A 23549-nucleotide genomic window follows, 5' to 3' on the forward strand; every position below is an offset into this window, starting at 1 on the left:
GGGCCTGGTGAGCTGCAGGGGCTGGTGGGAGGGCGCCTCTGGGCTGGGGAGCTGGCTGGATGGGAGGGGTTTGAGGGCTCAGCTGTCGGCACAGGGTTCTCCAGGGGAGGCCCTACTTCTGCCCCTCCTCTGGACAGCATCTGGCCTGTGGATCACTGGAGATTGGGGGCAGTTGGGACCGAGGAGGACTGGGATGACGGCACCACCATGGGACTCTTGTAGGCAGCAGAGATCGCATTCCTTCCCAGTCAGGTGACAAGACCAGCAGAGCAGACCACCAGGAGTTTATTGTTGGACCCACGCCACAGGTCCCCCTGCCCGCCTGCCCCTGGTCAGCGACAGCCACACTCATCCACCACCATATCTTCGTAGTGCCGTAGAACTACGTTGTCGCTGTTGTCGAAGAAGAGCACAGAGATGGGCGACAGGCGTGCGGGCACGCAGCAGGGCAGGCTGGCGGCACCCGGGGCGGCCGCATGCATGAGCGCGCGCAGCACCGCATGGTTCAGGGCGGGCGGCCCGCCGGGTCCCGGCAATGCGGCGGGGAGAGTGCACTGGCCCTGACAGTAGTTGGCCAGGAAGCCACGCGGCGCGATCACCCAGCGGTGCCAGCCCACCTCGCGGAAGCTCACGTAGAGCCGCCGCGCGCGGCACACGCCCCCCAGGCCATCACCCCACGTGGGTTCGGCCTCGCGCCGAGGCCGGGCCAGAGGGTGGCACAGGCGCGGGTCAAGAGTCACCAGCAGCAGGGAGGCCTCTGCCAGGCGCACGCAGGTAGCTGGCGCCGGGGGACGCAGTGCCAGCGCCAGGCGGAGGCTGTGTGGCGCCGAGGCATTAGGAGCCCAGGCGATGCCCAGCAGCTCGGCGCGCACCGGCAGCTCTAGGGCGGGCACCTCCTGGCGGAGCAGCACCGGCCCGGGACCTGCGCCAGCCTCCTCACCCGCCAGCGCCACGCTCAGCTCCCAGCGGTCGGCAGGGCCTGTCGTCCCTGTGCCCACCTCCGCGAAGCGCAGCTCCAGGCGGGCGAGCGTCGGGCGCTCGGCGGGTTCCACTGCCGACAGGTCGAAGACAACGGTCCACTCAGGGCACATCCCTGAGGCCGAGACCTGCTCTGGGATCCGTGTGGGCGCACCTGGAGAGACGAGAGAGCTCGGCTTACACGGCGACCCCGCCTGGTGCCCGGCCTGCGGCACGCACATCGGATCTCCGGGACAGGCAGGAAGGTGAGAACCTAGGGCTGGGGGCGCACCATCTGTTAGAAGGCTTTACAGGGTGCGAAGCGGCGGGGTGGGGGTGACAGTGGGGGCAGGGCATTAACTACAAGGAAGAGGCCCTGCAGGGTGCAGGCAGGCTGCCTACACTTGGGGACACTGGCAGAGAGAGATGAGCAAGCGCCCGGGGCCCCTGGGGAAGTGATGCTGGGACGCGGGCGGGGGGTCTGCAGGAGGCATCAAATGGCGGAGTGGGGGGCAGGGCTTCAGCTGCAAGCCAGGGCTGCCCGATGCAAGGGGGCCTGGCCTTGCGAAAGCCAGAGCCGGTGTCTCAGGCGCGCAGAGGACTAGGAGGGATGGGATGTGGGATGCGGAGGCCCAGTTGTAGAGGGCTGGACCGGGTGCGCGGGGGCCCTCGCGGTCACTCCGGCCTCGCCCTGCCGCTCTCAAAGCTCGCCCGGGGAAGTCTCGGCTTCCCGGACCCATGCTTCCCGCGCAGGCCCCACTCACCACGATTCGGGATGTGGCGCACGATGTTTCCGGCGACCCCCAGCTCCTCCACGTGGCACGGTCGCAGGGTAGACCCCGAGGGCGTCCGTCGCCAGCCTGCCCTGATCTGGGGGTCGCGGTGGCGGAACAGGCGCCACATGACCGGAGGCACCGGCCGGAACGTGGGAGCGCCCCTGGGCTCTTCGCGCAGCCCAAGAGCTTGGAGTAGGGCGGCAGCAGGGCCCGGGGGCGCCGGGGCGTGGGCCAGGGACGGCGAGGGCAGCAGTAGGACCAGGAAGAGGAGGAGGTGGTAGTGGCCGCAACGGCGGCGCGGTGGTTGCATCTTGTTCCCAGGCGATGACCAGAGTGGCAGGGTCTGAGGTGGCCCTGGACCTACGGGCTGGAGGCGGGGCTGGAGTGCCCGGAGGGACCCGGGTCCTGGGGGCGTGTCCACATGGGACAGATCCCAAAGGCGGGATCTGAGGGGGCGGGGCGGGGTCCCAGGATGGGTGGTCGGGAGAGCCCCGGGCCCTGGAAGGGCGGGGCTGGATGGGGCCAAGGTCCCGGGAGGCGTGGTGTGGAGGGTCCTGGGGGCGGGCCCGGGTCTCGGGAGACGGCTGGCCATGGGGCGGACCCGGGTCTCCAGGGGCGTGGTCGGTGTCCTGGGGGCGGGGCCAGATCTGGGAGGCGGGGAGCGGGGCTCAAGGGGTTCAGAAGAGCTTGTCCTTCACCAGTCCGTTCCTCAGCGGCTTCCTGGAGGCCAGACCAGTGCAGGTTAGCTTGGAAACCCCAACGTCGCCCCAGTTCCTCCCGCGCTCTCCCGATCTCTGACGACCCCACGTCTCCCCACGACCTCCCTTTACCAGCCCTGGCCCAGGTCCCGCCTGCCTGCTGCCTACTTGGCCGCCCGCTCCCCCTGCCCACAGGGACCTCCAGGTCCGCCCGGGGGGCACGTCTCCGCACCTCGTCCCCGCTCTCCCCTTCCCAATTCCCAGTCCAACCCCTCTCCTCCTCCCGCGGGGAAGAAAAGCCACGTCCAAGCTCGGGCCTGACTCCACCGCCTCCTCCTTCACAGACCGGGCCTTGATTGTACTTCCCTCCGGGGTGGTGGAACTGGCCAGAGCCCCCGCCACCCTGGGCCTCGAGGCTCGGCATCCGCGCCCTCCACCCACATCAGCCCCTCCCCGCACTTTCTATGTTCTTAGAACAAGTTACGTGCAGTTTGTTTTGCGGTGCTGCGGATGGAACCCAGGGCCTCGCACATGCTGTGAGACGTCTCTACCACTGAGCCACGTGCCCAGCTCCAGTTAAGCGTAAAACTAACCCATATGAGGGACACCTGGGGACCCAGGGAAGGACACCTAACCGCTAAACAATGGGCATGGCTTGTAAAAACGTTTTCTCTTGCAAAAGAAGCGATGTCTTCTTCTCTATGCAAAACCATGCATCGGTCCCCAAACCCAGTACTGCTTGGAGATTCCTCCTGGTGCCCGCGGCCACTCTCCAGAAATTCCCTTTTCCCAGTGGGCATTTGTGGCAGGACCCGGAGGTTTTCAAAGGGAAGGAATCCCGAAGTTTCTGCCCCTGCTTCCTAGTGGCACCTTGTTGAATTGATGTGGCCTCTCATTGCCGGTTCTTGGAGTGATGGTCAAGGTCATTAGTCATTGTGGTTTTCATTTGTGGGCACGGCTCATGGCCTCACACTTGATTTATTTGGTTGCTTCATGGACTTGGCTTGTGCGGTCAAGTTCACATACAAATATACTGAGGTTGGGGGCGGGGCCAACAACCTCATGGGCCGGAGGTCAGAAAGAGAAGAAAGGTCACAGTTCTCTGGAGCCACTCCTGCAGGTCACCCCTAGTGTCTTGCATTTGGGTGTCACAGTGCAAACACACGTGTGCATGGCTGTCCCCTCTGCACTTTCAGCTTTGTGGAGCACTCCATCTCAGAGACCCTTCCATGAAAAAAAAAACAAAAAAGGGCTGTCCTGGGGGAAAAGGTCTTGGTCACTTTAATATTTTTTAGTTGCAGATGGACACAATACCTTTATTTATTTAGTTTTATGTGGTGCTGACTATCGAACCCAGGGCGTCCCACGTGCCAGGCGGGGCTGCACCACGGAGCCACAACCCCAGCCCCTGCTTTATTTATTTTGGAGACGAGGTTTCACTATGTTGCCAGGCTGGTCCTAAACTTCTGGGCTCAAGCAATCCTGCCTCAGCTCTCCGAGTAGCAGGGACTCTGGGTCCACCACCACACTTGGCTTGGTCACTTTAGTTCACTCCTCCCCTTGGACTGAAACTCAGCCTCTGATGTCCCCTCCTGCAGCTCACCATCCTGTGCTCTGCTCTTGCTTTGGGGGAATGAGCCGCGCTTGGACCCCTCTGCTGACTAACTGTGCAGTGACCCTTTGGGCCTGGAGGGTTGAGGAGTGTGTGGTCGCATTCACCACCTGCTCTGGCTTCTCACTTTGTCCCTCAGGTAAGCTTCTTCATTCCTTGATGTCACGATCTCCCATCTTGGTTAAGGGCTGATCTCAAAGCTTTTTATGTTATGTTGACTTCTTTGATACATGGGGTGTTATGTTTTAGACATGAGGTGTCCCCCAAAAGCTCATGTGTGAGACAATGTAAGAATTTTCAGAGGCAAAATGATTCAATCATGACGCTGGACCTAATCAAGGACTGAGCCACTGACGGATTCACTGGGCACTAACTAGGCACGCAGAGTATGGGTGGAGGGATGAGGTCGCTGAAGGCGAGCCTTTGGGGGTTCTATTTTGTCTTTGGTGAATGGACTCTGTCTGCTTTCTTGGTTGCCATGTCCTGAGTGGCTTTCCTCTGCCACGCCCTTCCGCCATGATGCTCTGCCTCATCTTGGACCCACAGCTGTGGAGTCAGCTGATTGTGGACTGAATCTCTGAAACTGTAAACCAAATAAACTTTTCCTCCTCTATGTTGTTCTCGCAGGTCTTTTGGGACAGTAATGCAAAAGCTGACTAAAATGGAAATCAGCACCTGGAAGTGGGGGTGTTGCCGTGGCTAACCTGACCCCATGGTTCAGAAACCTTTGGAGCTGGTGTGCAAAGGGGAGGGATTTGGAAAGGTTAAGAGGTGCAAAGTGGGCTGGGGCTGGGGCTCGGAGGTAGAGTACACGCCTCGCGTGCGTGAGGCCCTGGGTTCAATCTTCAGCACCACGTATAAATCAATAAAATAAAGGTATTGTGTCCACATACAACTACAAAATAATATTTTAAAAAAGGTGCAAACCGGAAAAGCTTTAGAATGTTGTTTTCAGAGCTTAATGGGCAGTTCTGGTGGGAACTCAGAAGACCAGATGCCAACAGGACTGTGGAGCGAAGACTGGGGAGTGGCGTTTCAGAGGAGGAGGATGCTATTGGAAACTGGACTGGAGGCCATTCTGTTATGTTCTAGCAAAGAAGGTGTCTACATTTTGACCAAGTCCTGAGACTTTTTAGCAGGTTGCATTTAAAGGTAAGGTACTAATTAATATGACAAGAGAAAATTTCAAGGCAGCACAAAATTCAGGTGGTGGCATGAATATTGCTGGTGGCTCTCAGCCAAGTTTACTGTGATGATCAGGAACAGAAAGCAAAACAGAAATCTGGAAAACCTGCAGTTTGGCCAGAAAAGTAAGAAAAGTGCAAATAAAACTGGGGCTAAGGAAGTGTGGTTGTTAAAGACATTATCATCACTAAGGAGATGCTAAGTACTTTGCACAGAGATAATGGGACAGATGGCTTGAGGGCATCTCAGCCACTGGCAAAACTACACCCATCTCAGGCTCAAGGGGGTAAAATTAAAGACTTCCTTGAGAGAAGACCATGGGGCACCCTGCTTGCATAGAGGGGCCAGGCAACCACCAGCCAAAATCAACTCTCCCTCCTCCACGCTGTCCTTGTCAGGTCTTTTGGTCACAGCGACATAAAAGCTGACTAAAACATGGGGGGGGGGGGGGTTGAAATTGGGAACTGGAGAGAGCTAGAGATGCATCCTCACATTTCTCTGGCTGGTTCCCTACGTGACCCACCACCATGGTGACAGGCCTTCCTTTCCTCTGGGTGATCCTTAGTTGTGAAAGTTTTCATGGACTCAACTCTGCTCTTGAGCTGCAGAGTTTCTTTTTCCCTCCCTCCCTTCCCTTTTCTTCCTCTCTCTTTTTTCCTGGGCTCCAGGAATCCTTGGCCTCAGCCTCCTGAATAGCTGAGACTGTGCCTGGTTCTTGATGCCTATACTTTTACAGTAGGTTTGGTACCTTCCAGGACTGGCATCCCTGCCCCACACCATTTTATCAGAGTTCTGCTAACTCTTGCTGGTTTTTTTTTTTTTTTTTTTTTTGCACAAACATCAAAGTGCCCCTCCCCCGTCAACATTCAGACGCAGCTGCCAGCATTTTCCTTTTGGGGAGTGGGACGCCCCCAGTGTGAGGGCGGTGGCCTCTCTTCCACATAAGAGTGGTGCCTGGCAGCTCCAGCCCACCACTGTGGTGACGAGAAAGCAGGGTGGACAACCTGGGTGGCTTGCAGGGATGCCCTGGGGCTTTGCAAGGCTTTTATGGATTGCCATCGACTGCAATGGGGAAATGTTCTGGAGAGGGCGCTGAGGTGGGAATGGGTTGATTTGGGATATTTCTTTAAAAGTTAGGCACGAGCTGTTGCTGGAGACAGAACAGCGCTGGAGGGGCAGCGTGAGAAGAGACGCGGAAGTCAGCGCAGCTTAAGTGCCAGCAGAAAAGGGCCTGGGAGGGCAGGCGGGCAGCGCGGCAGCCAGGGAGACTGAGCAAGAATGTACCAGGAAATAGGGGGAAAAGGGAACACAGAGAGGAAGGGACCCAAGAAGTATGTGCGGAAAACAGGATGGCCGCTGCCCCAGCTGAGGAACAGCAGTGGCGGAGTCTGCTGATGAGTATGGACTTGTGGTGTGACGGGAATGTTCTGGAGCATGACAAACCTGTGATGCACTAAAAGCCACTGGCTTCTGTGCTGTGACTGGGTAAATGGTATGATACTTGGTTTATGTCTCAATAAAACCTATTTTTAAAAGTTGTATGTGTGCCTGTAATCCCACAGCCCTGGAGGCTGAGAGAGGAGGATGGCGAGTTCAAAGCCAGCCTCAGCAACTTAGTGAGGCGCTAAGCAACTCAGTGAGACCCTGGCTCTAAATAAAAGATTAAAAGGGCTGGGGTGGGGCTCAGTGGTAGAGTGCTTGCCTGGCATGTGTGAGGCCCTGGGTTCGATTCTCACACCACATATAAATAAATAAACAAACAAACAAATAAAACAAAAGTCCATAAAAAAAAAAAAAAGTGGTGGGGATGTGGCTCAGTGGTTCAGCACCCCTGGGTTCAACCTCCAGTACCAAAATAATAATAATAATAACAACAACAGCAATCCCTCCATGCTGTGCCAGGTGTGGTGGCACATGACTGTAATTCCAGTGACTCAGCAGGCGGAGGCAGGAAGAGAACAAGTTTGAGGCCAGCCCAGGCAACACAGTGAGACCCTGCCTTGAAGAGTAAAAATGTATGAGGATGTGGCTCAGTGACTGAGGTGCCCTGGGTTAAATCCTCAGTAACAGCGACAAGGGGGGGGGGGGCAGCGGAGGGAGAGAGAGGGAGAGAGAGAAAGGTAGAAAAAAGAAACTTAAACCAAAAGTAAAACTAAAATTTCTCAAATTAAGCCTTTAAATTTTTTTTTGTTGTTGTTCTTTTGTACCTGGGATTGAACTCAGGGGCACTCGACCACTGCGCCACATCCCCAGCCCTATTTTGTATTTTATTTAGAGACAGGGTCTCACTGAGTTGCTTAGGGCCTCGCTTTTGCTGAGGCTGACTTGCACTCTCCATCCTCCTGCCTCAGCCTCCTGAGCTGCTGGGATGACAGGCCTGTGCCACGGGCCAGCTGGTTCTGGTTTTTGAGATACGGTCTGGAACTTGTGAGCTCAGAGGGTCCTCCTGCCTCAGACTCCCACATGCTGGGACTGGATGTGCTGGCAGTACTTTGTTGGTTTGGTCTTTGCTTTTCCTGTGGGTGCCCTTTCTCCTGAGTGCTTTTAAATCGTGTACAAAGTTCTGGGCTGGTGTTACTTCTTTCCACCTTTGAAGTGACTTTTCCTTCTCGTCTCTAGTCTCTCTGAGCTGGTTTTCAGGTCATCTCTGCTTTCTCGTGGCTGCTTTCCGTTCTCGCTTTGATGGGTCGGGGACATGCCTTTTCATCCTTTTTATTTATTCTGCTTATGATTTATGTCCTGTCACTTCTGGGATGATTCTCAGCCTTCCATCTTCTCATTGTTTTTCCTCTCCCTGTCTCTTAGTAGGACTCAGCTAGACTGGACAAGTGCTATAACTCTGGCTTTCAGGTTTTCCATCTACTTATGCTGCATGCTGGGTATTTCTTCCCCACAGCTTCCCACTTACCGATCGTCTCTTCAGCCATATCTAATTGTTCAAGATTGAGCCAAGGCCGTGAGGTGAATGGGGGTCCTCACAGACATGTCCACCTCCTGATCTCTAGAATCCGTATGTATGGACCTATTTGAAAAAGGGTCTTTGCAGATGCAGCTAGTGAAGCCTTTCAGATGACATCATCCTGAGTTTAGGCTGACAAGTGTCCACATAAAGAGAAAAGATGGACAACACAGAAGACGGCTATACAGAGACAGAGGAAGAGGCTGAAGGGGCACGGCCACAAGCCAAGGAGCACACGAGCCCCCAGAAGCTACAAGAGGCAGGAGGGGGCTTACCCACTGAGCCACAGCCCCAATTCTGTTTTTGTTTTTTAGTTTGAGACAGGGTCTCACTCCTCACTAAATTCCTGAGGCTGGCCTTGAACTCGTGATTCTCATTCCGCCTCCTGAGTCCCTAGGATTATAGGCGTGGGCCACCGCTCCCAGCTGATTGCTGTTTTAAGCCAACCAGTTGTGGCTCTTTGTTACAGTAGCCCTGGGAAAGTCATATAACACCCAATGCCACTTTGGATGATCTCTCATGCCTTCTTAAAATAACTTTTTAATTTTAGAATGATTTTAAATTTGCAGAAATGTTGCAAAGGCAACACCGAGAGCCCCCATACGCCTGTCTTCCAGCTTCACTCTTGTTCCACCTTACAATTCCAAGGCACCAGGTATCTACAACTAAGAAGCCATCATTATTGCTACATTGTTATTAAACAGATCCTACATACTATTTGAATTTCACCAATTTCTTTGATAATATCTTTCGCTGGTCCAGAAGCCCATGTTGCATTTAGTTGTCACATTTCCTGGATCTCCTCATATCCGTGTTTCCTGTGATATTGACAGGGTGCCTTATTTATGTTTGTGCTGGGGGTGGAACCCAGGGCCTCGTGCATGCCAGGCAAGTCCTCTATCACGGAGTCCCGCCCACCAGCCACCGATACAGTCAATTTTGAGGCTCCTAACCAGCTTTTTATAAGATATCCCTTGGTTTAACCCTTTTTATCCCATTCTGTTTTATACCCGGCTGTGCTAACTCTAGCCTCAGCTGGAGAGTCCCATTCTGCAGGTGGTGCTATGGGGTCTACCATGACAGTGTGTTCCCTGGGACTCTGTTGCTTCTGTGCACAGTTCATGTTTTGTCATTCTAATGGAAATGCTCTCTGGTGAGGCTGGAGGGTGCTGACCACCGCCCCGCATTCAGGCTTGACGTTCTCAGGAGAAAAAGTGGGCCCTGGTGGGACTGGGGGGGGGTCTGGCTTCTGCTTGGTTTGGGCTCTTCATTAACAAGGGCATCTCCACCATGAGTTCACTGTTCTACAACAAGAAAACCTTTCTGGTTTTTAGGTTTGGCCAAGCAGTTTCCCCCTACCCTATTCTCTTTAGCTGCCACTTCCCCTGGAAGCCACTGGAAGCCTCTGGAATCTTCTGGAAGATTCCTCAGTTACACCTCACGGATCCCTCTGCAGAACTCTTGGTGTATATTCAATGGATAGCTAGAAGACGACGCATCCCAAACAAGACCCTCAAAGCCCCCATCCGCAGATGCACACGACCCAGCCACAAGTCCCTTCTCAGTGAACAGCAGCTGGAGGCGAAAGTCTGAATTCATCTTTGATTCTTTTATTTCTATTTCACCTGCATCCACATCTGATTGGTTCTCTCAGAGTCACCACCTGACCACACTCCTCCTCCAGGCCACAGCCCCCTGTGCCAGTCCATGTGCCTGGACGACGGTGACAACCTCCAGTGGTCAAGCAGCACCCCCTTGATTTTGGGGGTGGCCCAGCCTGACCGTGAGCGATCCTGCCCCCGCACGCCTTCCTGGAGCCCTCTCCACCCCGCCACTAACTCTTGGCCGTGGCACATCACGTCTGTAGCCCTGGGCTGGGCGGGTGCGGAAATGCTTCTGCTTCCTCAGTGTCTCGGAGCCGGCCCTGACTCCCGGCTCCGCTCTGGCCAGGTCTCGGCTGCCCTTTCCGGGTCCTTTGAGGAGATTTTTAAATCTCTTCATTGCTCACTCTTTACCTCCCATCAGATCGACAGAATCAAGTCTGAGTCCACTGCTTCCCTGCAACCATGACCCCCTCTGACCAAAGCAGAGGACCTGGCTGGTCAGCACCTTCTGGAACCTTCCGCAGCCTCCTGTCCTTGCTCAGACACTCCTCACGTAGCCTCAGGGCCGCTGCACACCCAGAATGCATCCCGTCCGACATCCGAACCTGCTTGGTTCACACCTGAGACCCCTGATCTCGCCCTACACGGGGCCTGCAGATGCCAGCCGACTTTCTGAGGGTGGTGACGCTCATGGTCTCTGCGTGCCAGGGCTTCACTGAGACCCCATTATTTCTTCTTCCCTAGGACTCCCTCCTGGGCAGGACTGGGTCCAGGTCACCAGCCCCAGTCTTGGCCTGCCCAACTCTGAGGCCCAGGAGCCTTGGCCAGGACAAAGCTGGACTCTCTCTGCCGCCCTTGGCTCTGGTTAGGACCTGGGTGGGAGGCTGCAGTCTGGCCTGGTCAACAGCTGCTCCTCGTGACCCTGGGACCTTGATCTACCCACTCTGGCCGGTTGCCGGACCTGAGCCTCTGCTCCCAGGGAGGAGACCCTGCTCCTCTCCTCTGCACCCCCAGACCTCTCTTTCCCCTTCTGTGGTGTTCTGTCCGTCGCAGCAGTTAAGTCTGCAGCGACATCATCCATGCCTTTATTGCAGTCTCTGTTTTGGACGCAGGCTCTGAGGACAGCATTGGCATTGCTGCATCCACCGCAGCTCCGAGGCCTGCCCACAGAGCCCACTTAGACAGATGTCACGAAAGGAAGGAATTCGGGGTGGCCACCCCTCCACACTCACTCAGCTTTGCTGGGCTTGGGGCTCTGGGCATCTGCCATGTCATACTCCCGTAGGTCTCTCAACTCACGCATCTGGCCGGTAAGCACCTTGGCAGCGAAGGCCACGATGTACTGCGGGAGGGGAAGGTGCTGGTGAGATGGAAATCCCTTTCTCCGCTGTGCACCCTGCCACAGGACCCTTGCATGTGCTATTCCCATTGCCCAACATGCCTCTCCCCAGCCCGCCTGAGACAGATCTGCCACTGGGCTGCTACGTGTGGACAGGGACAAGAATGGGACTGTGGGCAGAGGAGTGGGTGGGCGGACTCACCAGGAACCAGTAGAGGTTCATGGCAGTGAGCAACAGCAGGAGCGCATTGAAGAAGAAATAGAAGGGGATGTCGGGCACCGAGAGCAGGCTGGAGTGGCACGTGGCATACAGGACTTTGAGTGGGAACCAGTAGAGGCGGAACCAGAACCTGCGAGCAGAGAGGTGCGTCAGAACAGCTGTTGGGGAGCAGTGGACCATGGCCCCACCCAGGCCCTGTCCTGCCCCCTCGTCACCCCACCCATCCAGTTTTCCTGCTCCTCCCTCGCCAGGTCCCCATCTCCACCTCTATTCCCGTGCTTTCCCCGCTCGGACGCCCCCAGGCCGCTAGGCCCCGCCCCTTTCTCGCTGGCCCTCTCCCCTCCCTTTGCCCTTCCTCCTGGCCTGCTGTCCCCTCCCGCGCCAGGCCCTGCCCAGCAGTTTCTGGCAGCCTGACCCGGCCCTTCCTGCAGTGCCCGCCCACCCTGCCAGGCCCCGCCCCTCAGCCCACCCACTCACCAGCTGAAGCAGAAACTGAGGCAGCCCAGGTCTGCGACCACGGCGTGGAGCCGGCGGTAGGAGCCGCCGCGGGCCTTGAAGTAAATGTTGAGCTTGGTGAACTCGAGCTGCACATCGCTGATGTCGTGCAGGAAGAGCACAAGGATGCCCACGTTGTGGTACCTGGAGTTGACAAGATGGGGGCGGGTGGGGGCCACAGGGCAACTCACACTGGGCCCCGCGGACTGAGCTTATCAGGCAAAGTCAACTTTAATAACTAGACAAAGGCTGGGGGCGTAGCCAGTGGTGTCTTACGGGAGGCCCTGGGCTCCATCCCCAGATCCACGCGCGCGCACGCACACACACACACACACCAATAAACCTCATGTATAAAAGACATGATTCATACATAAATACGTATCATATATATTTGGAGAAAGAGATGAACTCAGTACATCCAAAATACTGCCATCTCAGTATGTGAGCCAAGATAACAAAAAGACTGACAGGTATTTTTCACATTCCTTTTTTTTTTAAATGTTCTAGTCGTCAGTGGACATTTATTTATTTACATGTGGTGCTGAGAACTGAACCCAGTGCCACACATGCTAGGCAAGTGCTCTACCACTGAGCCACAACCCCAGCCCACATTCTTTTTTTTTAATGGAGCCCTTTTCTTTTTGGTCCTGGGGTACTAACCCGGGGGCGGGGGGGCTTTACCACTCAGCCACGTCCCCAGCCCTTTTTATTTTTTGAGACAGGATCTCACTGAGTTGCTCAGGGCCTCGCTAGGTTGCAATCCTCCTGCCTCAGCCTCCCGAGCCATTGTGCCCAACTACCACAGGAACTGGATTCTAGAATGTCGGGATGTGTCTGTGGTGTTCACGGATGTGCCTCGGTCAAGGGTACCATCCGATGGAGATCCAGGGATGCTGGTGTGTGGCGAGGTGGCTCTCTGGGCCCATTTCGCCCATTCTCCCAGAATCTCAGTCTCCCTTCAGGCCTACTCCCGCCAGCTTGTCCCCTCCCAGGCCCCTGACCCGACCTTCCCCAGGGCCTCCCTGCGGGTCCCACGGTGGCATCAGCCTCTGACCCTGGTCTTCCGCAGGAGCTGCGAAGCCCAGCACCCTGTACTCACCGGAAGGCGTATGAGGAGACGATGAGGACCAAGGTGACCACGTGGTGGATGAGCATGACCACCGAGTCCTTGCGCCAGGTGTCCATGTACAGCGTGGCATAGATGGAGTGGCCGTAGAAACTTCCCTGCAGCAGGTAGGCAGCTGCAATGTCCCGTGGCACCGCCATGCCCGGCGTCCAGTCTGGGGACAGCCAGACCTGTGGTCAGGAACGCTCACCTCTGTGAGCCCTGATGCCCCCCTGTTGGGCACGTGTCCTCAGAGTGACCATGAGTCCTGCAGGGCACTGGCCACTGGCTCCCTGCTCCCAGCTCTCACCCGTCATGTTTTATTAACAGGTGTTGTTTTGATAGAGCAGTTAGGTCTCTAGAGACCGTGAGTGGATGGTATAGAAAGTTTTTTTTTTTTTTGGACTAGGGATTGAACTCAGGGACTCAGGGGTGCTTGACCACTGAGCCACATCCCCGGCCCTTTTTTAACGTTTTATTTAGAGGTGGCATCTCGTTAAGATGCTGAGGTCCTTGTTAAGATGCTGAGAGTGGCCTCAACCTTGCAATCCTCCTGCCTCAGCCTCCCGAGCTGCTGGCACTATAGGCAGGCATCACCCCGCCCAGCAGATGGCATCCAATTTTTAAGACAGGGTCTAAATTGCTGGCCTTGAACTTGCAGTCCTGCTGCTCCTGGCTCAGATACCCTTTTACACGTTAAAAAATGCTCCTGCCCCTGAAATTCCTCCCCTGCAGGATTTTTGTCCCTGGCTTCCCTGCCCATCTTCTTGTGCCAGCTCATGTGTCCCTGTCCCACCAGCATCCGGGGCTCTGGCTTCCTGAAAATCTCCATCTCCATGGAGGCTGCCGTCGCATGTCCAGGCTGTCTCCAGGGTCTCCCTGCGAGAAGCCCTGCCCCAGCCTCCCCTTCTCCAACGTCTTGGTCCACCTGTCCACCAGACTCTGGAGACGGTGCTCCCCCAGGCTAACGCAGGAGCCCTCAGCACGCCTGCCTCCTCCCTGGCCAGCCACAGGGCCAGGGGCCATCCGCTACTGAGGCCACTGCATGCTGGCATCAGCCATCCCTCCTCACCGGTCACCCTCTATGCCTGCCCCTCACCCCTCGAAAAGAAAGTTCTCCAGGTTCCGTCTGGAGGTTCCTGCCTCTGGCCTCTGACAGAAGCTGAACTCATGTTCTTGGGGGGATCCAGATGCACCCACATCCGCCGTGCCTCTGCCCAAGCCCCTCTGCGCTTTGTCCCCATCCTGGATCAGGCAGTGGTGTGTCCCGCCCAGGGCTGTCCAGCACCCCCTGGGTCCCTTGCAGTCAGCCCACCCCCTCGAGGACTGTGAGTCCTCAAACCAGACCACGGTGACCCAGAAGTCCGCTCCTGGGAGGTGTCCAGGTCTCACCCCAGGCGTGAACATCGCACCCACCGGGCTCCGTCCTGACAGCAGCGAGCCAGCAGCGCCCCAAGCGCCCCCCAGTGTATGAGTGGACGAACAGTGGCACCCCCGTAGGGCCAGGAGCCCCAGTCCCCGCTACAAGGTGGACGAACCCCGAACACTTGATGTGGGGTGAGGGAGGCCAGAAACAAAGGCCAGTTGGTAAGATTCCATGTACAGAAATGTCCAGAACAGAGGGGCTACGAGACAGCCTGGAGTAGAGGCTCCGACCCTTGCTTCCTTCTCCCAGAACCAGGGCCGGGACCTTGCATTTGGAGAAGATGGCCCTGGGCACACGCGGGAAAGAGAGGCAGGAGGGGAAGAACCTTCCAGATTCAGAGGCCTGCAGCTACCGTGGCAGACAGAGGAACAAAGTACCCGGTTGTGCCGTCGTGGGGGAAAGGACACCACTTCACAGGGCTGGGGTGAATGGGGGAGTCCTGGAAAACTGTCAGCAGGGGTGCCAACAATCCTAGCTACTGGAAAGTTCCACAGTGGTCACAGGCCTGCAGCCCAGTTAGGGAGTGACCTGGGGGGTGCCCACCAGCTTTGCTCTTGGAGAAGGGACTTCGGTGGTCTCCCAGAGAACCCTGGGGCTGCAGCAGCAGGGCAGTGACTTGAGGAGGGAGCTGCTGTCTGGGTCTGGGCTGTTCCAGCGTCAGAGAGCCCTGGGGGCTTCTCTCTGGGACCCAGTGGTTAAGGGCTGCAGCCTCAGGGACCCAGGGCACCCGGACCCCAGCCCCCAAGTCACTGGGTGGTGGGCACTGCAGGGGAGGGCTGTCGTGGCCCAGCGCTGACCTGGAGCACCAGGGGCGGGAGCTCGCCCTCTGAGATAGGGGTGCCCAGCCATGCCAAGGGCCCCTGGGGTCACTGCTGCCTCTGCCAGCCCACCATGACCGGGTGTGAATGCCCCAGTAGGTGTTCTCGCCCGGGGCAGGGTCTGCTGGAGGACAGGTGCTTCAGGCCCCTTCCCAATGCCAGCTGCCAGTGTCGGGAGCAGAGCTCCGTCTCCGCTGTGCCAGAGGACATCTGCAACACCTAGCAGGGGACACCATTCCACAGGGCTGGCCTGTACCACCCTTTCCTGAGCCACTAGAGTGTCCCCACCCCTTTGTGGCTCCTGGAGACAGTGGGTCTCTTTGGGCCTCTGTCCGCATGGTGTTCAAAGTCACTGATAACAGTGAAGCAGCTCTAAGGAACTGACAACGTGGCATGGTGGGAAGATAGCCCATGTTCATGGATTGGAAGAATCAACATGGTTACAGGGTCCCTGTGGTGGCCCAAAGCAATCTGCAGGCTCAGTGCTCTCCCCATCAAAATGCCAATGATATTCTTCACTGAAATAGGAAAAAAAAAAAAAAAAAAAAATCCTAAAACTAATATGGAAGCTCAAAGGACTCTGAATAGCCAAACCATTTGTGTGTGTGTGTGGTACTGGGATAGAACCCAGGTGCATGCCATCACTGAGCGAGCCCTGCCCTTTTTGTTCTTTTATTTTGAGACAGGATCTCACTAAGTTGCTGAGGCTGGCCTTGAGCTTGTGATCCTCGTGCCTCAGCCTCCAGAGTGGCTGGGAAGTGCAAATCAAAACTACAATCGTGAGTTTGAAGCAGGAGGATCACAAGTTCAAGGCCAGCCTCAGCAACTCAATGAGGCCCTGTTTAAAAAAAAAAAAAAAGAAAGAGCTAGGGATACAGCTCAGTGGTCAGCATCCCAGGTTCAATACCAAGCACCAAAAAACAAAACAAAACAAAACAAAAAGCAAACAAGCAAACCCCTCCAGTGAGATACAATCGAACCACAGTGAAAATAGGTATCATAGGAAAGCAAAAACCAAAGGAACACAAAGTAACCAATGCCGGTGAAGATGTGGCAAATAAGGAACTCCAGAACACAGCTGATGGGAAGGTGAATTAGCACAGCCCCTGTGGAGAAAAGCCGGGAAATTCCTCAAAAAACCAAAAGTAGACCTGGCGGAAATGAAATAGGAATACCAAAGAGACACCTGCATGCCCATGTTTAACTATGCACAGAGGCTCAGATGTGGAATCAACCTAGGTGCCCATCAACAGAGGCACAGACAAAGAGAACCGGACACAGACACAAGGGGGACTATTACTCAGTCCTAAAGAAGAACGAAATCCTGCCATTTGCAGCCAATTGGATATAAGTGGAGCACATGGTGTTAAGTGAACTACGCCACATACAGAAGGAACACAGTGTGGTTCTCTCTCCCAGGTGGGAACTAAGAGGAAAAGGGGAGAGACTGACCTGAGAGTAGAAGAGTAGTTACAGCGAGAGGGCGGCCAGCCGAGGGGCGTGTGGATGAGGGCGCCGGCTCGGGTGTGCCACGGTGAGCTATCTCACTGCACCCCACGTGGCGTATGGTTTAAATATTTCAATACAAAGTAAAATAAGAAAACATTTTAAGAGGAGAGAGATACCCAGCACAGGCAAATCCACAGAGACAAGAAGCAGATAAGCGGGTGCCAGGGGTCAGGAGGAACGGAGAGGGACTACTGATGGGGACAGGGTTTCTTTTGGGGTGGTGGGACTAGATAGAGCCGGTGGCTGCACAATGTTGTGAATGTGCCTCTGAACTGTTCCCCTTATTTATCTTCATTTATTTATTTTGGCACCAGGGATCGAACCCAGGGTTGCTTAACCACTGAGCCACATCCCCAGCCCTTTTTATTGTTCTTGCTGAGTTGCTGAGGCTGGCCTTGAACTCGCCATCCTCCTGCCTCAGCCTCCCGAGCTGCTGGGATTCCAGGTGTGCGCCACCACACCTGGCTCTTTATTTTGAGATGGGGTGTATCAGTCCGTTGCCCAGACTGGCCTCCAACTCCTGAGCTCAAATGATCCTCCCACCCCAGCCTCTGGAAGAGCTGGGCTCACGGACACACACCAAGGCTCAGTCTGCTCATTTACAATGGTCGACTTCTGCGAGATGTGGTGGCGGGCACCTGGGGCACCTGTGGTCCCAACCGCTTGGGAGGCTGAGGCAGGAAGGAGGATCACTTGAACAAAGGTGTTCAGGGCCAGCCTGGGCAACAGGGGGTGCCCCCTCTCCTAAAATTAAATAAGTAAATAAATACTGGTGGCCAGCTCTTTAAACACCGCGCTGACAGACACGCCACACCAGTCCCGCCATCGGTGGCCTCAGCGGCGTTAAGTGTGTTCAGATTGCTCGGGAGGCTTCATCTTGCGAAACTGAAACTCTGTCCCCACTGAGCCCTCCCCGCTCCCCTCCCCGGGCCTTGGCACCCACACTTCTACCTTCTGTGAGCGACAACTCCGGGTCCTCCTGGGAGAGGAGCCGCACAGCATTTGTCTCTGTGATGGGCTAAATGCTTCAGGTCATGTCATCTTATCTCCATAAAAAAATGCAAGAAAACATTCAGTGATCAGACCCCATCCCCAGATCCCCTCCACCAGAGGCCACCAGGGTCCCCAAAGCACAAAGCAAAAACCACACTCCTGGCCAGACCCTCACGTTGCGCTCCGGCCTTGGCCACCTGCATTCCCGCCCTTCACTTGGAAGCTGATGCCCAAGCCATGCCACTGGCACCCCGGAGTCACCTCTGCGCTGCTCCCAGGCAGCCTGGACCCTGCACCTCTCTCTGGGCTGCGACAGACCCTCCTGAGCCTGTCCTACAGGGCGGCCACCGCTGAGGCCACTAGGGGGCCTAGAAGAGAGCTGTGTCCTGCAGATCCTGCAGGTGCCAGCTGGGGACCGAGGACAGCCATCTCTGCTGCGGGCGATGCGCTCCCGGACCCGGAGCTCCCACCCGCCGGCCCCACGCTCCTGTCACTACAGCCTGTGCTACCAGCAGGGGACGCGCAGTGTACTGTTCAGCCTGGGCCGCTTCTGAGCACGACTGTCCACTCCAGCCTTCCCTGACACCCTGGGGCGTCTCGGACCATGGTCACCTCACAGGACCACAGCCCCTCTGACCCCACACAAGGGGACCACTGCATGCCCTGGTCACCCGGGAGCCTCACCCCTGCCACCAGGGATCCCGCAGCCCCTGCGCCACTTCAGCTCTCCAGGGAACCAGCGAGCTCAGAGAAGGCTCTGCCCCCGGCTCTGCCTCCTCTGCCCCCGGCTCCCCCTCCTCTGCCCCCCGTCCCCCTCCTCTGCCCGCGGCTCGGGCTCCAGAATTCGCCGCTGGGCATCTGCCGCTGGCCACCAGGAACTGACCCATCTCAGCTGACCTTCCATCTAGGGCTCCCTGGTGCCCCCTGACCTGCACCTCCCACCCAGTGGGTTCACCCAGGGGCCCCACAACTGCTCTCCCTCCCCTTGTCACCTGCGTCCACCTGCTGACCTGAACACCCAGTGCCCTCTCACCTTGTCCCCTCCACGCTTAGGGACCGGCCTTCGCTCACTCCCACTTCCGCTGGGCAGCAAAGCGAGAGGTCAGAGGTCAGCTCCACTCTGAACATTTCTCCAGTCACTTCTGTCCGCCCCTCCCCTGGGGTCCCATATGTCCTGGTGGGTGTCCCCTAGACCCCATTTTCAGTCCCCTCTGCAGCCTCTGGGGCAGATGGCCCATGCCGTCCAGATGGCAGATCCCTTAGGTCCTGCCTCTGTTCGCAGCGCTCAGGAGTGTCCCAAACCCTCATCAGGGGCTCTAAGGCCTGAAAGGCGGGGATCGCTGCCCCTCTCCCTTGGTGCCCATCAACCTGGCCACTGCGTTTCTTGCCTGTCCCACATTCTCCAGACCCTCATCCAAAGTCACCTTCAGTGAGGCCAAAACGTCCCCCTAGAGACCTGCCCTGGCCCCTGCCCGGATTCTCTCAGGGGCACTTTCTCGAGTCCCTCGCAGTCAGCACCGTGTGGACAAGGTGCGGGTCTCTACCCTCTCGCCGCGGTGTCGAGCACAGCCTCTGGGACACAGTCGGTGCTCAGTGAAGGCACACGGACACAGCCCACGTGCCAGCGTGATTGATAAGAAGCTGGAGGCAACGCTATGCCCGAACTGAGATGATTCTGGTTTAACCACAGGAGCGAAAGTGGAGCAGCGGCCAGTCCCTCCCTCCAGGACTCAGGAGGTGGAAAACCCACGTGGCACGTGCTGCCCTGGATGTGGCTTCCCACTCTGGCTTGGTGCCACTCGAAGCCCCCCAAGAAGGAAACGCTGTTCACCTGCACCTCAGAAACATGGCCGCGGGCAGCCAGAGCCCCCTGTGGATGGGCTCTTCCATGCCACATGGCCGATGCTGGCCCTGCCCTGCCTCAGTAGCCAACCTCCTGTCCAACAGCTATGATGCCCACATCAAACCCAACCAACTGGGGAAGTCACTTCTCATCATTTTATGTGCTTGCCGAGATGGTCCAAGGCACTAGGGACATTCCCATTTCTGCACGGCTGCTAGAGGAAACATTTTAGCATCCACAAAACCCTATTGGTCCATCCCTTTCTTAAATCCATCCCTTTTAGAATGAAACTCAATCTTCTCTTCTTCAAGAGCTGAAGCAACCACCCTTTTTGGCCTCAAGCAACAAGCTTGTAAGTACCCCAGGACCTTTGCATATGCTGGAACTGACTCCTGAAATGTTCACCTTGGTCCATGCAGGAATCACCTCCTCCAGGGGGTTCCTCTGACCCCCAACAGCATCTGGTGCCATTTTTTGTGTGTTTTAAGCAGAGCCCTCCCCACCCACCCCTGAAGAGTCCCTACCGTAGAAGACAGAGGGTGGGTCATAAAAGAATGGGTAGTCAGTGCCGAAGAGCAGGTAAGCGCTATAGCTCCAGCAGCCCAAGTAGAACAGAAACTTCCAGGCGCTCTCAGGCATCTTGGCAGCATCTCTGGGCTGAAGGCGGCATCGCTTGGCCAAGGGCTATGGGTGAGAAGGCAGGTGGCTGTTGGCACTGAGGACCAGAGCCACTCCATCATGGTGGGGACACAGGCCCAGCAGCTCCCCAGAAGGGCAAAGTTGGGGAGGGCCCGGCCTCCATGCCCATAACTGCCTGGAGCAACCAGAGCCCAGGTGTTTCTGCCAAGGGCTAAACTTAGCACCCAGCTGTCCAGCTGGCCCAGGCCCCAGCCCTGGGGAGGGAAGGAAGGGGGAGACCCTGTGGGAAAAGGAGAGGGAAGTTGGGCAGGTCCAGTAGGGGGACACTGGGCTTAAGTGAGGGAGACCCACGGGGTCAGTCTGGGGGAACCAGGAGGGGGCTCCGGTCACAGCGCGGGCTAGTAGTATGATCAGCGGGAGAAGGGAATTAGAAGGCATGAGAGAGTTGGGGGCCCATGAAGGGAAATCTGGGGGCATCTGGGGGAACCTGGGAGGCTGGAAAACCCAAGGGATCCCCATGGGGGAGATATGCAGGGGAGAGGAAGAAATTGCGGGGCGGGGGGAGGTGCTTGGGAAGGAGAATTGGGAGAACCAGAGAGAGAACTGAAGGTGGGCGAGGATGGGGCATGCGTTCAGAGTCCGGTGGAGCTGCGGGGACCAAAAGAGGAAAAGATGGGGCTGGAGGGATAAAGAGCGGTTAGGATGGAGAGGGGGTGTCAGAGACGGGAGGCAAACCGGGGCTTCAGGAAACCTCTGGGAGGGTACAGGAGTGTGGCCATGCAAGGCTGAGCCACCAGGAATTAGAAGGGTCGCCGACAAGGGGAGGAATCTCCAGCTCTTTGGGGGCGGGGCCCCAGAGCCACAGGCCAAGCCCCGCCCCCTCCCCCAGGACTGAGGGGGCCGGAGGAGCCCAGAGCAGTTGTCATGGAGACAGTCAGAGCCAGCTCCGGTAACCCCAGGCAACCAGGCAGCTGCCAAGAAGATGAGCTTTGGAGAACCGGGCAGCCCCTCCGCCCATTTCTGGGGAAGGGCGAGGCTGGAATTGGGGAAAACACCCCACCCAGGCTGGGGAGGGCTGCTTCAGGAGCTCAGCCTCCCAGGATTCCAAAAGTGCAGATGTGCAGGGTCCTGCTATGCCCCACCCTGGTCACTCTGGAATGTTGGGAGGAAGCACCTATTTGCCCTGGTGGTCCAAGAGGGGGCCACATTACCCTTCCCTGCCAGCCCTCACCCTCGCAGGCCTGGGACCCTGGAAATGGGCAAGCAGGGGGCACGGGGGTGTGGTGGAGCCAGATGGAGACCAGAGTTAACCTATGGAGCAGACTCCTCACCCCTCCCCCTCTCTAGAGCAGGGTGGAGCTGGGCTCTCTCCCTCCTGTGGGTGATATGGAGACGGGGGTGGGCACAGTGGCAGTCAGACAACACCCCTAACAAGGGCCAGCCTCTTCCCAGTCAGCAGAGAAAGGCCCCTTTGTTGGCACTGGGCACTCTGTCCCCCGCACCCTTTACACCACCTCCAGTCGGACTGGGGTGGGGTGACCCCCAGCCCGTCCCAGGGAAGTTGCAGCCAAGCTAGAGGCCCTGGCCTTTCTACCAGCTCCGGCCACAGACATCCCTCCCCAGGAAAGGGAGTGGGGTCAAGCGTCAATGTCACCACCTGTCACTCTGACCTGGTAGATGGCCTCCTCAGGCTTTCCAGAAACTGAGTAATGCGCTCATCGCCTCTTGGAGGCAGCATAGTCCAGCCCAAAGACCCAGGCCAAATCACCCCCAAGGCAGAGACGACAAACGTGGTCTCGACGCCCAGGCATTTGCCATCTCTGATCGGAGGGTGGCGCTGACCCCAGACAGGCGCGAGGCAGCGATCCGGCGGCCCCTGCCTCTTGCCAATAGCAGTGGGCAAGCGGGCCCCGCTGCTGCACAAACCCCGGAGGAGGCTGAGCAGCGGACCTGCCTCTGGTCCTCCAGCGCGCTCCGCAAGGCCATGCAGACGCAAGGCGCCGGCGGCTTCCGTGAGCCGAGGCCTTTTGGTCCCCAGCTCGACCCTGCCTGAAAGAGCGCGCAGAGGCCCGAACCCCCCACCACACGGGGCCCCCTTGTCTCAAACTGACCAGGAAGGGTCGTGCTTCGGTTCTCCCACGTCCGGAACACCTAACCCGCACGGGACGCCTTACGTCCTGGGATAGCCCCAGTCGGGCCACACCCCCGCATCCACCCCCACCTCCCACCCTGTCCTGATCCAAAGGGGCTCAGCGGACCAGGAACTCTGGTCCAGAGGCCAAGTCCCGGGCCCCTCCAGCCCGAGGCCCCCCACATTCCAATAACATCCCCTCTTGACCAGCATTGACAGAAAGGAACGCGTGGCGGCCCTGAATCCCTCGTCCAGGGCCCCCTCCGTACCGCTCCCTGCAGCCCCGGGTCCCCAGGTCCCGGCCCCGCGTCGCACTGACCCGAAAGAGGCGCGCGGTGGCCGCGGAGCGCAGCGCGGTCCAGCCAAGAGCGCCGAGCGCCAGCAGCAGCAGCTCGGGCGGCGCCAGGTGCGCGTGCTCGGCCAGGCCGCGGCGCGCCAGTCCCCAGCCGCAGTCCGCACAGCCCCGCGCAGCCGCTACCGCGCTGCCCCAGCTCCGTTGCACCAGCTGCGCGTAGCTCGGCATGGGCTCGGGCCCCGCCGGCCCTGCTGCGGTCCCCGCCGCCGCCATGCCGCCCGCTCGCCGGCTGTCCCCCGCCGCCTGCGCCAGCCCGCGGTGGCCGCCGGAGCCGCGCGCCCCGCGTCACGCGCCGCAGTTGGGCCGGGGGCGCGCCGGCAGGAGCGCAGAGTACGGAGGGGCGGGGTCAGCGCAAGCTCCGCCCCGGCGGGGGCGCGGAGGGGGGCGGCAGAGGGGATGCGATGCGCCTGGAGGGCGGCCCTAGCTCGCACTTTTATTCTGGCGCGGACATCCAGGCGGGACAGCGGGAGTGTGGACCTAGAACCCCAGCAGGCTCCGCGCAACCTCTTGTTGCTACCCGCGTTCCCACCCCGCGGTCCAGGACCCACCACTCAATGTCCGCGGCTTGGGGCAGCACGGTGGGCACCAGCAGGCAGTGCCTTCGGTCGGCGACACCCTCTCTTCCGGGCCTTCCAGTATGCCTCTCCTGTTCCAATACCGTCCCTCCTATCCTCAGTTTCCTAGAGCCCTCGCACCTCGTGGATTTGAGGCCTGGCATTCAAACCCAGTCTCAGGGACCATCTTGTGGCCTTCCCACTTAGAAAGGTGGGGCAAATGAAGCCTCTCATTCTCAAAAAGGACAGAGCCCACGGGAGGCCTAAGGAACAGTCCCCTCGTGGAGATTCACCCTATTTCTCACGAGGTTTCTGGCAGGCAGAGCATTGG

At 57.8% G+C, this 23549-nt stretch overlaps 2 protein-coding genes across 3 annotated transcripts; both read right to left on the reverse strand.

The window, feature by feature from the left end:
• Positions 1 to 269: 269 nt before the first annotated feature.
• GDF1 (growth differentiation factor 1) lies at positions 270 to 2325 on the reverse strand (the record flags this gene model as incomplete). The annotated part of the gene is made up of 2 exons (XM_079116760.1): positions 270 to 1132; positions 1722 to 2325. 2 exons carry the CDS (start codon positions 2323 to 2325, stop codon positions 333 to 335), a joined length of 1404 nt encoding a protein of 467 aa, XP_078972886.1. The 3' UTR covers positions 270 to 332.
• CERS1 (ceramide synthase 1) lies at positions 2313 to 22988 on the reverse strand. Of its 2 annotated transcripts, XR_013760103.1 has the most exons (8): positions 22629 to 22988; positions 20064 to 20223; positions 12945 to 13125; positions 11828 to 11989; positions 11333 to 11480; positions 11024 to 11133; positions 3491 to 3655; positions 2315 to 2453 (listed from the first exon to the last, which is right to left on the reverse strand). XR_013760103.1 is itself a non-coding variant. In XM_079116778.1 (7 exons), exons 1-7 carry the CDS (start codon positions 22875 to 22877, stop codon positions 2411 to 2413), a joined length of 1053 nt encoding a protein of 350 aa, XP_078972904.1. In that variant the 5' UTR covers positions 22878 to 22986; the 3' UTR covers positions 2313 to 2410. The 2 variants fall into 2 exon arrangements, 1 of the variants encoding a protein (XP_078972904.1); XM_079116778.1 differs by lacking the exon at positions 3491 to 3655 and having other exon boundaries at positions 2313 to 2453; positions 22629 to 22986.
• Between the last annotated feature and the right edge of the window lie 561 nt (positions 22989 to 23549).

Source organism: Sciurus vulgaris (genome assembly GCF_902686455.1).
Source record: "Sciurus vulgaris genome assembly, chromosome: 16".
NCBI classification, from domain to species: Eukaryota; Metazoa; Chordata; class Mammalia; order Rodentia; family Sciuridae; genus Sciurus; species Sciurus vulgaris.